The sequence below is a fragment of the Malaya genurostris genome, chromosome 3 (genome assembly GCF_030247185.1).
Source record: "Malaya genurostris strain Urasoe2022 chromosome 3, Malgen_1.1, whole genome shotgun sequence".
In the NCBI taxonomy this organism is placed as follows: domain Eukaryota; kingdom Metazoa; phylum Arthropoda; class Insecta; order Diptera; family Culicidae; genus Malaya; species Malaya genurostris.
Genome location: NC_080572.1, coordinates 44467118 through 44482558, shown reverse-complemented (window position 1 = coordinate 44482558; position 15441 = coordinate 44467118). Strand labels below are relative to the sequence as shown.

The 15441-nt window shown below is 36.6% G+C and overlaps 1 protein-coding gene across 6 annotated transcripts in view; it reads left to right on the top strand.

The window, feature by feature from the left end:
- The window catches only part of LOC131439261 (SOX domain-containing protein dichaete), a 150781-nt gene that overhangs the window by 104845 nt on the left and 30495 nt on the right, over positions 1-15441 (top strand). For 4 of the 6 annotated variants that reach the window (XM_058610059.1, XM_058610063.1, XM_058610062.1 and 1 more), the window contains exons 4-5: positions 2685-2879; positions 3011-3114. In XM_058610059.1, the coding sequence (XP_058466042.1) occupies positions 2685-2879; positions 3011-3114 (299 nt within the window). The remainder of the gene's footprint in view (positions 1-2684; positions 2880-3010; positions 3115-15441) is intronic. The other 2 variants (XM_058610061.1, XM_058610064.1) reach the window with 1 other exon arrangement.

Here is a 15441-nt window from a genome sequence, read left to right as displayed (position 1 = left end):
TATGCACTAATCGCATCTAAATTAAATTATCTAGACATTGTCAGGATAGATTTTTGATCCATGCTTTTGAAGGCGAGATATTCAATGAACAAGTTGAAAGTTTCCGTTTTCAGCTATGCAATTCTTTCTTCAGAAAAAAAGACTTTCCCGATCGCTAAAGTCAAACAATCATTCTGAAATTTTCACAGAATTATCTAAACTAATTTTCTAAGAAATTTTCAGTTAGGTTTTTTGATATTCGTCACCGTTTCTGAGAAAACCAGATTTGAAGCGTGGAAATAGCCCTCTAAAACATCCTAAAAACACTGGCCTCAGCCCATGCATTATTTGAACGATCGAGGGCCAAAGTCTTTGCGAAACACTCTCACATGAGGCGATTAAAAATTTGTTTTTACACGACAATGTGCCGAAACACGAGAGCATCACAACTATGACTGAACGCAATGATTTAGAGGTCCAATTGCTATCGGACTATTATCTGTTCCCAAGCCTCAAGAAACGACACAACAATGAAGTTCATCAACGCCAGGCTTTACGGAAAATTGTTCTTAGGGCAGGATCGAAACCTTGGAGAAGCCCGTGAATAAGTGTATCGACCCAAAACTACAAATGAACATTTTTTTCGTTCCCAAGGAGATAATTTTTCACCTCACTTGACATGTTCAAATTGTAAGTTGTATTGGTGTAATAAGTTTTTTTATTAGCATGTATATGAGATCTCACAATATTCCGGAGGTTTCAGGTACTTTCAGAATAGGAAAACGAGAAACAACACAAACAAATTGATCTTGTTCTATCACCAAATATTAAGATCAACAAATTTGATCAATTTTGAGACCACCATTTAAGACTCGATCCCTTTTTTAAAATCGTTTTGAAAAAATGATGAATTTTAAATACTAATAATGACAATATAATTTTATGAAAAGTTATTCATTCTAATTCAATTGCAAGTAAGCATTGTCGATTTTACTGGATTCAAAAAAAATATATATTTCATACTAGATTTTGTTGTTATATTTGCCGTGAGTACGTAATACGGAGCTTCTGAGCTAGCCTAATAACTTTTTGAACTTGCAGATCTTTTTATTGGATAGCCAAACAAACTCACTTCGACTTCATTTATTTTACTTGAATCGAAGCTTGTAGAAATTAGTTGCGATATTCAACAAACTCGGTGAGATCATTGTACCTTTTATTCAAATGTAATCTAGCGAGAATCGTTCCTGCAGTCCATGATAAACCGATGTTAGTTCTTTGCCGGAGTTTTTGTCCTCTATTACTTCCAGAAATGTAAATCGGACACAGGAACAGCCGTGTTTACCATCAACCAACGAATCCTATTAACTAGATGAATGAATTAATCAGTTCAAAAACATGTACTTCTCTACATAGTGTCACTTATAAAACACAGTCTAGAAATTGATATTTTTCACATTATCACCGTGTAATTTTGGAATCCGAACTCAGTTCTGGATGAAATAAGATTTAAGATTCAACAGTTGATGCAGGAAGTTTTGCTGAGATATAATGAAAACTTTAAAATATTTTCACTTAAGCTGTCCGCCTATATAATCCTGTAGCACCAAAACTTGGTTGTGGATAATATTCATAAGCAGTCGATCTGAATCTATGTTTGTGAAAAGTGATCATGATTAATTTTCGAAAGTTTATCTAAAAAATTTTATTTTAGAGTTAATTTAAAACTAGGATTGGATTTGCAGTAACTACATACCCTTTGCAATATTAAATAGGAAAACATGCATCAAGTTTCTGACGAACTGATTCTACTGTCAATTCCATTTCATTCGTTTCTCGTATCAACACTGAACTAATAAGCCGAATTTGTTCAGTAATACGCAGCAGCTACTATCAAGTTGGTTTCCATCAACCCTTTCAGTTTCTGAAAACATTCCACTTGGCTAATCATTTCTCGTGGTTGATTGGATGGGGCATCAATGTCTACGCCACACAGTTGGCGGGTGGGCTCGAGCAGTTCATAAACCCATTCCAGACCAGTGGCCGCATTACCCTTGGAAACAGTCATCCATCCGCTAGAAAAGCCAGCTATCGGCTGATGTCGGATGATCTGAGCCGCTAAAAGGTCCCATCGTCACATTGTTTGCCGCAAATGCGCGGGCAGGACGGGTGTTGGGTGCAGTCAGATATAGACAGCCAGGAATTCATCGCACAGTCGGAGCTCGGCGCAGGTTATAACCGAAGCGAAAATAAAGCCCCGTTGAATCGAAGTTGCAAGTCAGCGAATTGTAATTTACAAAATGGGTACCAACTGTGGGAGAGAGAAAAAAAATTGAGCAAGAAAAACGACATGTTGTTTGGCGTCGGGATGTTCTGTGATGCGGGATTCGGATCGAGCTTCCGGATGTTTCCAAACCGAGTATTAGTGCTGTTCGAGCTTGAAGGAAGAAAAACCATCAATGGGGAGAACAATGCCAACGGAGAGCGGCCTTCACCGAAAAATAGTTCTATTTCTCATTTCCATTTTATTCCCATTCCGGAAAGGAAACAAAAATCGAAGAAAAATAGTTGCTGAAATAACAGAAACGTCAGACACAGCGGAATGTTCTTTTCCTCGCTTCTATTGTAGTAGTATGTACGGTACACAAATTTGTTTTAATTCCGTGACTCTGTTTTTGTTCCTTCCATCCGTTCTCTTTATTCAGGAGCCGAATGGAAGCTGCTGACCGAGGATGAAAAACGACCATTCATCGACGAAGCGAAAAGGCTTCGGGCGATGCACATGAAGGAACACCCAGACTACAAGTACCGGCCGAGGAGGAAACCGAAACCGATCCGGCGCGACGGGTATCCCTATCCGATGACGTATCCCTCCGTACCGGTCGATGCTTTGCGAGCAGGTTAGTATGCTGTTGCACAAAAAAAAACCATACTAGAAAAAATTACTAGACAAAGAAAACAATTCGCTAGATTTCAACTAACTAATCCGAGCTGAACCTTTTCATCGTGACTCATCAACACCATTCACCAGCTTATTTCGTTGATTCCGCAGGCATCTCACCCAGCTACTTTGCACCAGGTGCTCCGTACCACTTAGGAAGTCATTTGTCACAAGCTAGTCCTCCCACGACCCAGGTAAGTGCAATTATCTTGACTCTTCCTTTCAGCTACTGATTCTCTGTACAAATTTCTACGGAGGTAACTAAAGTTTCACAATTTCCTGAAACGATTTGTTTCGTTCCAATCGTTCCGTCACTTCTCACGCCACTTGTAATGTTGCGATTCATCCATCCGATGGGTGGATGAGTAGAGTGTCTCAGATAATCTAGATCCTAAATTGAATTGTCAGCTCGACAAACTCAACTCTCAACACACCACTTGACGTTAAGCTTTGATTGTTCGCAGACAATAGGCCGAGAGTTGTGTCTCGAGAACATAATTGGTCTTACGTTCGAATATTGAAGAGGTTCACATCCTCGCCAGACGACTGTCCCGATGTTTGGAACTTCAATTTTTAACCCAAAAGAATACACCAAAAGTACCATCGTTTTGTCTTCAACTGATACCAGTCACCACGCTAAACTGGAAGTAATCGACTGGCGGCAGATGACGCGACGACAATTGATTGCGACCAAGCCCCCCTGTTGTATTTCGATCTTAAACTAACGATTTGTCATCTCCGCCGAAGTTGTTACCTGCAGCTTCCTCCGCACCACAAATGGCGGAAATCTGTCACACGAGAATAATAAGTGATTTGTCATTGTGCTGCTCTCCACACGTTCCATTCAGACGCTGGCGCGAGAAAGATTCGTTAAGCTTTTTTATTTATGGTTTATTTCCATTCCAAACGGATGGAAAATTTCTTTTTTTGATACTGAATAACAAATAAAAATATTACTCTTAATGTTCAAAATTTCAATTTATTCAAATGGACCAATGTCAGAAGTGAGTAACAAGTTATCAAGCTTCACCATTTATTTTATTTATTTATTTCAGAACTCAAGACTTGTTTTCAGTAAGGGCGAATGTGTTTTAGCATGCACTTTTTTCAAATCGTTGCACCTCGGAAAATGTTGAGCACTCCAAACAAAATGTGCATAGAAAAAGAACCAGTTGAATGCCTTATTAAGAATTAAAAAACAAACGTTAAAAAATAAAATAAACGCATTTTTTACTACAGTTTTATTCATTACTTGCTATTTAAACCACCATTTGACGTCATGAACACGTCTTGCTCTACGCTTTTTCAAAATTTAATATGTGGTAGAATCAAAAGGTTTTGATCTCTAACGTCTCGAATTTTACCGGAGATAATAAAATCATTTTTTTATCTGCCAGGGACAGAAGCAGGAGTAGTGAAAACCGGAAATCGATCCCAAAGAACTGTTTGATATTTTCGCCCATTAAAACGATAATGTCAACATCAATTTCATTCGCACCGTGTGCAGGTTTTCGGCCAGGCAATGATTTGCTCTCGTTAGCTTCGCCTGATAGACTGTAAACGTGTAATGACGCGCAATCTATAAGCCTTTGCATTCAGTTAGCGTCCGTTTCGATTGATTTCGCACCGTGCCTAGTTCAGTGACCGGACAGTTATGTTACCATTTATTCGACCAGTAGCAACGACAAGACCAGTTGAAAGATTTGAACTGTTCGTCGTTACTCTGGCCATTATTTTGTGAAATACTCAGCTGCAAAAGTTCTATATTTTATGAAAATGCACTCGAACTCATTTAACATGAAAGAAACTCTACGATTCGCTTGTTCCATGAACCAAGACTGTATCTACAAAAAACTATTTGATGTATGTACATAAATTTATTTCATCTCGGTTTTAACCATTAAAGACTGTCTCAGAAAGTATGGACGTAACCGAAAACCGCTGCCATTTCGCAATGGTTCAGAATCTGTCAATTTTTATGGCTGCGTCCTGTTGTTTACACTCTTCTCTAACCACTTGTGTTTATTCGTTTTCATTAACGTCGGTCCTGCTAACCCTCAGTTGGATAAACGTATACTGAAGGCGTTCGAGCAAAAGAAGTAGGTTTCAGTTCGGAATGTGGCCAAAAAAGTGGGAACTTCGAAGTCAAATGTTCTTCGTGCTAAAGAACGTTTGAATCTTCGAACCTATAAGAAGCAGAAACAACCAAAACGTAGTCCGAAACAAGAAGCATCGATCAGACCGAGAATTCTTGCTGGAAATTTGAAAATTTTTCTTCTGGCTAGATCTTGCTTCTTACCACTACTCGAAATCAACGGTAGAATGTTATACTACCAAATATGTCACTTTCGTCCCAAAAGACATGAATCCCCCAAATTGCCCACGACTTCGACCAATTGAGGAATTTTGGGCATTAACGAAGGCACATCTTAGGAAACATGTCTCGGCAACCGAAACCATTCAGCAGTTCGAAAAAGATTGGAGAAAAGTGTCAAAACTTGTCGCAAGAAAGTGCGCCAGTTAGTCTACAATGGCTAAGTAGCAAATGTCGAGAATAATATTATGTTGTTGTAGTCTAATATTATCAGTATATCGAATAAAATTTGAATATCTAACACTTGTGAATTATTTACAGCGAAATCAAAGTGCGTCCATACTTTCTGGGACAGTCTTTAGGTATTTCGCCAAAAAAATATTTGATGTTGTCTTCATTGAAATGCCAATGTCAGAACTAATTAAATTCGCACCGTAGGCAGCTCTGCAACCGGAGAACTTTTTTAATCTCTCTAGCCCATTCAATCACTCAACTAATGAGAACGATTTTCGATTGCGGGAAGTATGAAAGAAACATGTCAGTTATATATTGGTGTTCTCGTCATAGAGACATCACTCACCCACTCACAAGAAATTACAGCTAAAATCATTTGAAAGCATTTGCAAAACTTTAAGTTTTCGATGAAAAATATTCAGATGCAATAAACTTACTTAAAGTGACGTTTCTCCTAGAATTTTTTTAGATATTTAAGGCCATCGTCCAAGTACCATGCGCGCGGGAGGTTTTAGGAAATTTTCTAATAATATACAGACCTTTGAAAAACTTTTATCTATCTGCAGGGTGAAAATGGCTGAAAAATTCGGAGGATTTTTCGAGTATTATCAAAAACAGTTCCGAAAAATGAGTGTTTTTGTGATCTTTCACAATTATTACACACATTCAAACTGAAGCGGATTTTCTTCCGTTCATGGCAAAATTGATTTTATTCAGTGGAAATTAAGTAAACTTTATGACATTATTTCGTTTATAAACTGAATTAACATCGTTGCAAAATAATTTGTATTTCATTTAGTATTTCCAAATCGTCAAAATACAACAAAATCGATTATATGAAATTCGTTGATTTTCCATGAAAAGCATGGAAAGCTTTTGCAAAAATGTGTGCGAATGTGATCCTTGTAGCCAGCATAAGGTTTATTTGAAAAAAGAATTTCATACCCCCGAATTATTTTTTCAAATAATTGCGAAAAATCACAAAAAAAAACTCATTTTTGCTTAGCTATTTTTGATAAGGCTCGGAAAATCCTCCGAATTTTTCAGCCATTTTAATTCTACAGATAGATAAAAGTTTTTCAAAGGTCTGTATGTTACTGGTTTTGGCAAATTTTTCAAATTTTCCATCGAAAATTTCCTAAAACCACCCGCGCGCATAGTACTTGGACGATGGCCTTAAACATGCAATTGAAATAACTCAGGTTTGTCTTGAATTGAACCGTACAAGAATAGTTATTCTATATGACATATACAAAAACCTATTACTTGCAAGAATTTCGCAATTCAACGAAAATCTGAGTTCTTTCAAAAATTTAAAGTTTTGCAAATGTCTTTAAGTTGTTTCAGATGCGATTTCTTCATTGTTAAAAAAGATACCAATGAGATAAAAGCTAATTAATATTAAAGAAACGTTTCTTGTGTTTTCATTTCTTTCCGTTACATTTTCAATTATTGAAACAGTTTCACTTTTCTCAGTGTATATTTTGCTAAGAGACTTTCTGCAATACTTTTTTTCTTTTTCCGAGTAAAAACTTTTTGTAGAAAGCTCATTATTTAAATAAATTATTCTCACTATCCGTGCAAAACTAATGGTTAGTCATACTCAAGACACGCGCAACGTTCCATCCTAATCAAAGCAGGTCGATCTTGATTTCACCACCTTTTCAGCGGGTAAACTCTGGAGTTGCTCAGTCTTAAATTGCGATAAAGATTAATTTGGTGGTATTGCAAATCGCTGATGCACTAGTTTATTAAAAATTCAAAATGATTAGAGTTTGCCTCAAACAATGAAATATACCATATATATTTCCAAATACGGAGAAAATGTATTTTTACTTTTTGAATTTTCCTATGGGAAGGAAATAAAAATGCTGGAAAATCAACTTTTTGACTCGTTTGAAAGCTACTGTTAGTTCATTGATCAAGTTCGCAAATCAAATATCTGACACTTCTAATTCCGGAGATAGATCGTAGAAATGACGTAACCGAGATATTACACTTATTTTTTTCAACTATGGAAGTTTTAACATTGTGGTCATTCGGCTCTGGGGCCATGTGCGTGGTTTAGAATCGAACACAGGTAGGCAGCGTGAAAGGCGATTGTCTTAACCATCACGCCTATTTTCTTAATTTTCTCGGAAATGGCTGAACAGCTTTAAAGAATATTATCATTGTTCACTCAACTTTCTCGGGCATGGCTCGAAGGATGTCGACAAACTTAGGCATTAGTTCATAGATCAGCGTAACTGACAAAACGCTAAATTTCACTTCTCATCACTGTCAACAAGAGACAGACAGAGAGAGGAAATATGAATGAAAAAGCGACTTTTGCCAAAAGAATCACCAGAGGAAGAACTCGAGTGTAAAACCATCTGCTTACCGTAGAAATGCTCTAACAGCTGAGCTACTTTGGTATATGCGGGAATACAGAAAGCAACCCGAAACAGTAGCGCGTAACACGTGCATTGTACTTTGTACGTGCCGGTTGAAGTTCATACTGTATCATGCACGCTGTTGGTAGGTTCGTAGGTTCGAATCCGTCCTCTAGCGATTCATTTTTGTAAATTTTCATTTTTCCGCAGTTCCGTTCATGTATCTTCTCTCTAGTACTGTTTCTCGTAGGTTATTTGTATTTTAACAAACACTGTTGCAAATAAAAGGGCATTGAGTCACACAGAAAAATTCTAGACTTTTGAGAATGTTTGTAACCATGCAAAGTACCAAATGAAGCGGATTTTTCTACACTGGTTGGAAAAGTGTTTTAGTTAGTAAATCATGCTCCAACCTCGAACCAAATAGTGAATAAAGTCTCTAAAATGTAACCTATTTCGATTAATTAACGAAGTTAGACTGATTTTTGCAAAGTTAGATTTAAACAAAAGATCTTATTATTCTACAGATTGTTTTGAAATTAAATCCAGATCTGACATTTCGGTACCGGAATTATAAGATGCAGCATGGTGAAAATTTCAGCCGTTAAAGAACATAAAACCCTTGCGAAACTGGATTAAAAACTTAGTTTCCGGTTCCGGAAGTTCCGAAAATAGTGATCAAATACTCCAAAAAAATTGAACTCGCTTCAATTTTTCAAAAATAATTCATCAAATTTTCATTAATGAAAGGTGATATGGTCTCATAGATTGCTAAGCTAATTTTAAACTGATACTACCTCTGGTTCTCAAATCAACGTACAACCTCATTTGAAATAATGAGGCAAAATACGTAAAATCTTTTTAAAACTGATCCAGTGTATAGGTCTTGTTATTTGATGGCCATGTACAAATTCACTATGCTGTTCCAATATCGGAAATAGAAGTCAAAAATTCTGAAAGGAAAATAGTCTCAATTACATACATTAGCGGTCATGAGGAAGGCATATTTACACCACAAAGCGGATTAATCCGGCTTATTTAAATAGTTTAGCATTACGAAATTTAGCAACACTGTGAGATTTTGATCGGTCAATATTCGAAATTTCAGAAGGTTTATTAAATTTAGATATCTTTACTCTAAAAAATAGTCAGAATATTATAACATTACTAAATAAATTTACTAGCATTACAAAATTGTTCGTAGCTTTCGATATTTTAAAGAACTATCAACACATAAGTGCACCGATCGATTAAACGCAATCGTCAACCGACCATATCACAACGAGCACCAATTGATCAATTTAACCACCTAACCGCAACCTCCCAGTCCCACCGATAAACGCTCCGGCTTGTGAGATTGTTCCCCACGAACGGAATCTGGCAGCATCGAATCCGTCGAAGATTACCGCATCCAAAACGGTTAAAGTGTTAAATCATCAAATTAATCTTGTAATCTTTTTAAAAGTATCTTCTGGCTTCCACCATCTCATCCGAGACCGTGATGACTTGATGTCTTTATCGTTGTCGACTTCTTGCCCGTTTCACGCGCAACCGAATCGGGAGGTGGTGGTAGGAGGTGCCTACTGTTTTAACCTTCACTGATCGTGACCCACGAGAGTAGAGAGAAAACAGAAACCAGGAAGATGGGAAATGCTTGAGGGATTGGAACGCCAGAAGGTTGTTTAATGAGTAGGTGAGTAAAAGGCAGTCAGATGAAATAAAAATCTCTTCATCATAATCGGTTCCAATTATAGCTGATTTCACAGTCAAATCGTTTTCTGTAGTAGTAGATCGGGAAGGTCCAGGGAGGGAATGGGGAAATTGTTTGTTAGTCTCGGTTATTTTCACTTGGCCGTGTTTTTTTTTTCACGAGTATTCCCATTTAATTTATTTTTCCAGTTAGCGAGAGTCACTAACTGAAGTGGAGAGTTTAAGTGCAATTACCTTAATTATGAGTTCCAATCGCGGGATTAGATTGACAGATTACTGGTTGACAAGTTCATGATGCTCAATTCATCAAAAGCTTATCCGAGATAACTTTTTTAATTAGATGGCAGTATATCTACATAATTATATTAACTATAAATTGAACCCCCTACACCTTTTTTGCGCTGAATCTCGGTAAAATAATTGCCGAGATTTGCACCGCAAATACTCATCTCGGCAAAAGATGAAACTTCGGAATCTCGACGATGTCAAATTTGACAAACGTCAGATATTACCGAAACTGTCAGCAAAAAGTTTACTGTCTGTTCGTCATAACTATTATTGAACGTTTGGAAAAAGTAACGAAGGGAAATTTACTGAGCCTTTTGCAATATAAAGTAAACAAAGAACACTTTATTTAATTGTAAACATTCAATTGGGGATCTCATTTTATTTCCGTATAAACCTACAAAAAATGTAGATTACATTACTTTTGTTCGACGAAAAAGCGCCGAATATGTTGGTTGACACGCCGTTGAAGTTTTTCGACATAACCTATAATGACTTTCTGACAGAGAAAGCAGGATCTGGAAGAAAGGAAGGAAACTTTCAATATATAATCTGCAATAATTTGTAGTTACTCTACTCACTGAATAGGTTCACCCGTATTCCTTTTGGACTAATGCCATTTGATGCTGGATAGGTGAATGAACACAGATTTCAGTGCTTATAGTATAACAATCTTCGTTATTGATACAAAGGTTGTTAGTTATGTGTTTAATCTAAAAACGAAAACAGTATTATCGGAAATGTTTAATTGTTGTTCCAAATATTCCTCATACGCTTCTAGCGTATGATTCTTTCACGTAATTTTCATAATATTTTTTCCACTCTTCTTGAGGTACCCCCAAAACATGGTTTTTAACCACTTCAACAACTTCTTCAGGAGTATTGAATCGCTCTCCACGCAGTTTATTCTACACGGAAGGGAACAAATAGAAGTCTTTAGGTGCCAAGTCAGGAATATACGACGGGTAACCCATTATTTCGACATTTTCGGTGCTCAAATATTCGATTGTATGAACCGATCGTGAATCACGAAAAACTTGTGGCCGATTGTGATCACAAAAAACTTCTGACAAACAAAACGTGGTCGTGCAAACACCTATGATGCCCCACGCACTGCACGTCCAAATGAGACTGTTGTTTCGGAAATCATTTCGAAAGTGAAGTTACAGAAGATAGCAGAAATCTTAGATATATCAAACGGACGTGTGTTCACAATTTTGCATGAGCACTTGAATGAGAGATTTTTATTGCGAAGTGAGTGCCGCGTTTTAGCACACTGGATCAAAAACAACTTATAGTTACTGTAGCTGAACCTCATCAACTGAAATTCGAATTGCTATCGCATCCACATTATTCGTTAGCCCCCATTGACTATTTTTTGTTCTCAGATTTAAAAAACAAACTTGAAGAAAAGCAATATGCATCGTTGAAACAATTGTATTACTCCCCAAAGAAGAATAAAGCTGTTTTCAATTGTAATCCGGGAAATTATCGAATGATGGATTTCTAAATGGATTAAGATTTTCCATGATGACATACCGGTATTTTGGCTGATCTGTTCATACTCCAATGCCAATCAGACAATTTAACCATTTGACAGATTATGCTGAAATTGTAGCAATTCCGTCCCTGACCTCAGGAACTGGATGTGATTTCTGGAACTAGAACTGAATTCTTGACCTGAACTTGGATTCGTGACCTGCAATCTTGAACTTTATTTTGGATCTGAATTCTAGAAAAGAATTTTGGACTTAAGTTCTGGACTTGAATTCTGGCTTTTGGAGCTGGCTTCTGGAACTTAACCCTGAATCCTAAATTCTATTTTCAGAATTCATGTCCAGGTGTATCAGGTTCAAAAGTGTTTTAGCACTCAGCTCTAGAATTAAGTTCCATAAATCAATTGCAGGATGTATTTTTTTCACATGCGCCCAGTTTATGAGAAACGTGCCGCAAAAAAATTCCTAATCGATACACTAAAAGAATTTTTTTGAAAGCTAAAGTCAACTAGATTTCTTGGAAATACTATTCTGATGATGTTTCAGAAATTAAACTTGGTGAAATGACTATGTCCGTTCTATAAAATAGAAAATATTACAGAAGGGGCTGGGTTTCACCAGGAGTTTGATAGTACCTACTATCTTCCTCCGGACAGGACCAGCCTAGATGTCGTGTTGAATTCGGTGGAGAAAACAACTTAACCAAGAATATATCCACTGGTTTCCTGTTTCCATGTCATGAAAGGCGACAATTGCAGGAGTTTCTTTTTTCCTTCAGCCATCAGATTTTTTCAACGTTTCTCATCTGGCTACTCTAATTTACAAAATTATCTATTCATTCAACGAACGAACGTTTTTATCAAAAATATTTTCTCGATTTCACGAAAAAATGGTTTATTAAAAATTTTTATGTAGCTTCTGAGAAAAGTTTTATTTGGTGTTTTTTTTCATGGTATTCCTTGTCTTTCAAGATTATAAATTCAATGATAAAAATCAACTTTCGCGAAGATCCGTTAATATTACAATAATAGTAACAGAGATAAAATAGATCGGTATATTGAATAAATACTAAGAAAAACTTGTTTGTTTGACCACCTAACTCCTCATAATCGATAGAAGAGGACGTAGCATACTTCAAATTTAAAGTAAATAAATTAATGCCGTCGGTTGCCCAGATCAACCAATATAATCAATGAACAATTAAGACGCGCGTGAAATCTGTTGAGCTTTGATTAATTATTTGAAATGATTTGATATACTCCATAGAATAATTAGTATACGTACTTCAAATGTTAAATAGAGCTTTCGGTTGATATCCCGATCAGATGGCAATAACTGAATTATAACAACTGGAGTAATTTATTCCAAAAATATTTTGTAACAAATTGTGAAATTTCGAAGTTTTCACTAATAAGAACTGTTAATCAAGACTTTCGGGAGCATCAGTATCAGATGTTTACTTGGGAAGTCCACGACTTTGGTGGTGAATCCGAGTGTCTTGAAACCGGAACATACTAAGACGTGCAAGAATACTACCGTGAATGAAATTTATACTAACAAATATCCTTCTCCTGTGATATTTGTTGAATGCGCAGTAATATATATTGCCTCTTGTAACAACCAGTGTTGGACTAACATCCAATCCCTTTCATGCGTTCTGGTCCAGCCGGTGAAGGTATTGATCAATGAATACTGGGGCTACCAGAAGATGTATAGTACATTGAAGAATGATTTGCCAATCCCAGGTCTGATCATCTAGAAACCCGCTACACAATTTCAGTTAATCCCGATCCGTAACAGAGTAGCAACCAGGGATGGTAACTCAAGCTCAAAATCTATAAAATAGGCTAAATATTTCAGATGTATGATTTTGGGTCAACAAAACGGGAAGGAACAATATTGACATATCAGCGCAAAACTCAATTACCGGGAGTGACATCTGCGCATGGAAAATAAAATTGAGAAAATGATGACTCTCCAGGATTTCTCACACCGGCAGTAGTGATTTGAAAACGATTTTTCGTTTATTCAAAAATACAAACAAATATTGGAGATAAAAAGGTCCTCGGAGGGTATGAAAATCGATTTCAAAGTGTTTAGTACCTATTACTTTTTCCAGTGTGAACTATGATAAAACACGTAAAATTTCCACATACGTGTAAAATTAGGTTAGGTTAGCTTTCAATCGACGAATGTGTTTGCCTTTCTCATATAGAAAGGTTATGCAATCACTGTGAAAACCGACTTTTTAACCGAGGCCCAGAGGGCCGAATGTAATATACCATTCGACTCAACTCGACGAACTGAGCAAATGTCTGTGTGTGTGTCTGTATGTGTGTGTGTATGTATATGAGTATGTAGCACAAATGTGCACTCGATTTTATCGGAGATGGCTGGACCGATTTTCACAAACTTAGATTCAAATGAAAGGTCTCTTGGTTCCATAGGATGCTATTGAATTTCATCTGGATCCGACTTCCGGTTCGGGAGTTATGGGGTAAAATGCAAAATGAGCTGAATAGTCATATGCTCTAAAGTGGATCTCACTCACTTTTCTCAGAGATTGTAGAACTTATATTCCCAATTTTAGGGTCAAATGATAGGTCTTATGGTCCTACCAAAAATTACTGCGTATTTTCGGATTCAACAAAAATTTAAACCGCCGTTTAGAGTACGATGGCAAAATCGTAAAAAAAACTTCAAAATTTGAATAAAAACTAGTAGAGTTTGTACGTCAGTTGGTGGCCGTACGAACCGACTTAGATAATACCGGTTCTCGGGTTCCGATGCTGGAATTACATATAATAGTGAACCCATTTCGTAGACCACCAACTCGTAATCGAAGAACTGAGAGCTAGAAGCGTAAGTCTGATATGAATACCATCTACTCTCTTCGGCTGACAGATGAAAATCATGTTAGCTAATTTCGTTAAACGTAATCTCACTGAAAATTTGTCAAAGCTACTTTTAGAGCAACGATCAGACAACAATTAATCCGTTTGGAATGTTTTATAGACAATCAGAAGAAAGACGGACGGGTATAGCGTGATAAGTAAGTCGATAGCTTTCACGATGCCCACCTGGGTTCGATTCACAACTCCGCACATAGAGTATGACCTTAAGAGCCGAATAACTTTAAGGTTAAAGCCTCTATAATCTAAAAAAGAATCAGAAGAGCTAAATCAGTATTAAAGAGTATCAAAAGAGCTAAGTTAATGCTGTTCAAGAATTCGTTTTACCCTTTTTTTAAAGACAGAACTTAAAACCAGAAAACAGTATTTATGTCAGATGGAGTTGCCTCACAGTTTTTGTATGTATAACATTGATGTTGAGTGACACTTTGTTGTGGTAAAGAACCATGTGATGGACTCGGTGGTAGTTTAAAGCGAATGGCATTGTTTTGTCAAAAACTTGAAGGTTAACAAAGATTGGTAATTTTTTTTTAGCTGCAACTTCGTTAATTTTCAATTCACACTATCCCAATCTACTCCAAAATGTAAGTTTTAAGTTAAGGTTTACAATAAAAATGCTTGAAATAAATTTAAAAGATGTTTTTCTAATATTTTTTGTTATTTTGTAGGTGTTTCAATTTTTGTAAAAGTGTTCAGTGTTTTTATACAGTATATATTTTTTCAAGAATGTACAATTTGAGGAAAGATCATTTAAAAATACATACGCCCTTCTTGAATCGTAGGATGTGAATTCTGATGATTTGCTAATTATTTCAGAATTGCTCAATAACGTATTCATCTGCAAAATACTGTTGAAATTCTTTCTACTACTACTCCCTTGCATTTAAAACGGTTATACCTCTATTCAAGGATGGATTTTCTCGTATCGAAGAACGCTCACTAGCAACTCTTCACACGATTTAATCAGTGCCATCAAAGAGAGACGGATATCCCAAGACCTCCGGCACGCCCAAGTGCATTAGATCTATCTCTTTGCTCAACATCAATTCGACTAGATTGCACCTGGAAAATACTGCCTGATTTACACGGTAGCGATCATTTACCAATCATCATCTCAATTAGCAGTAGCAATTGCATTGCTACTTCCGCTAGTATTCCATATGATTTGACAAAAAATATCGACTGGATCAAATACCAA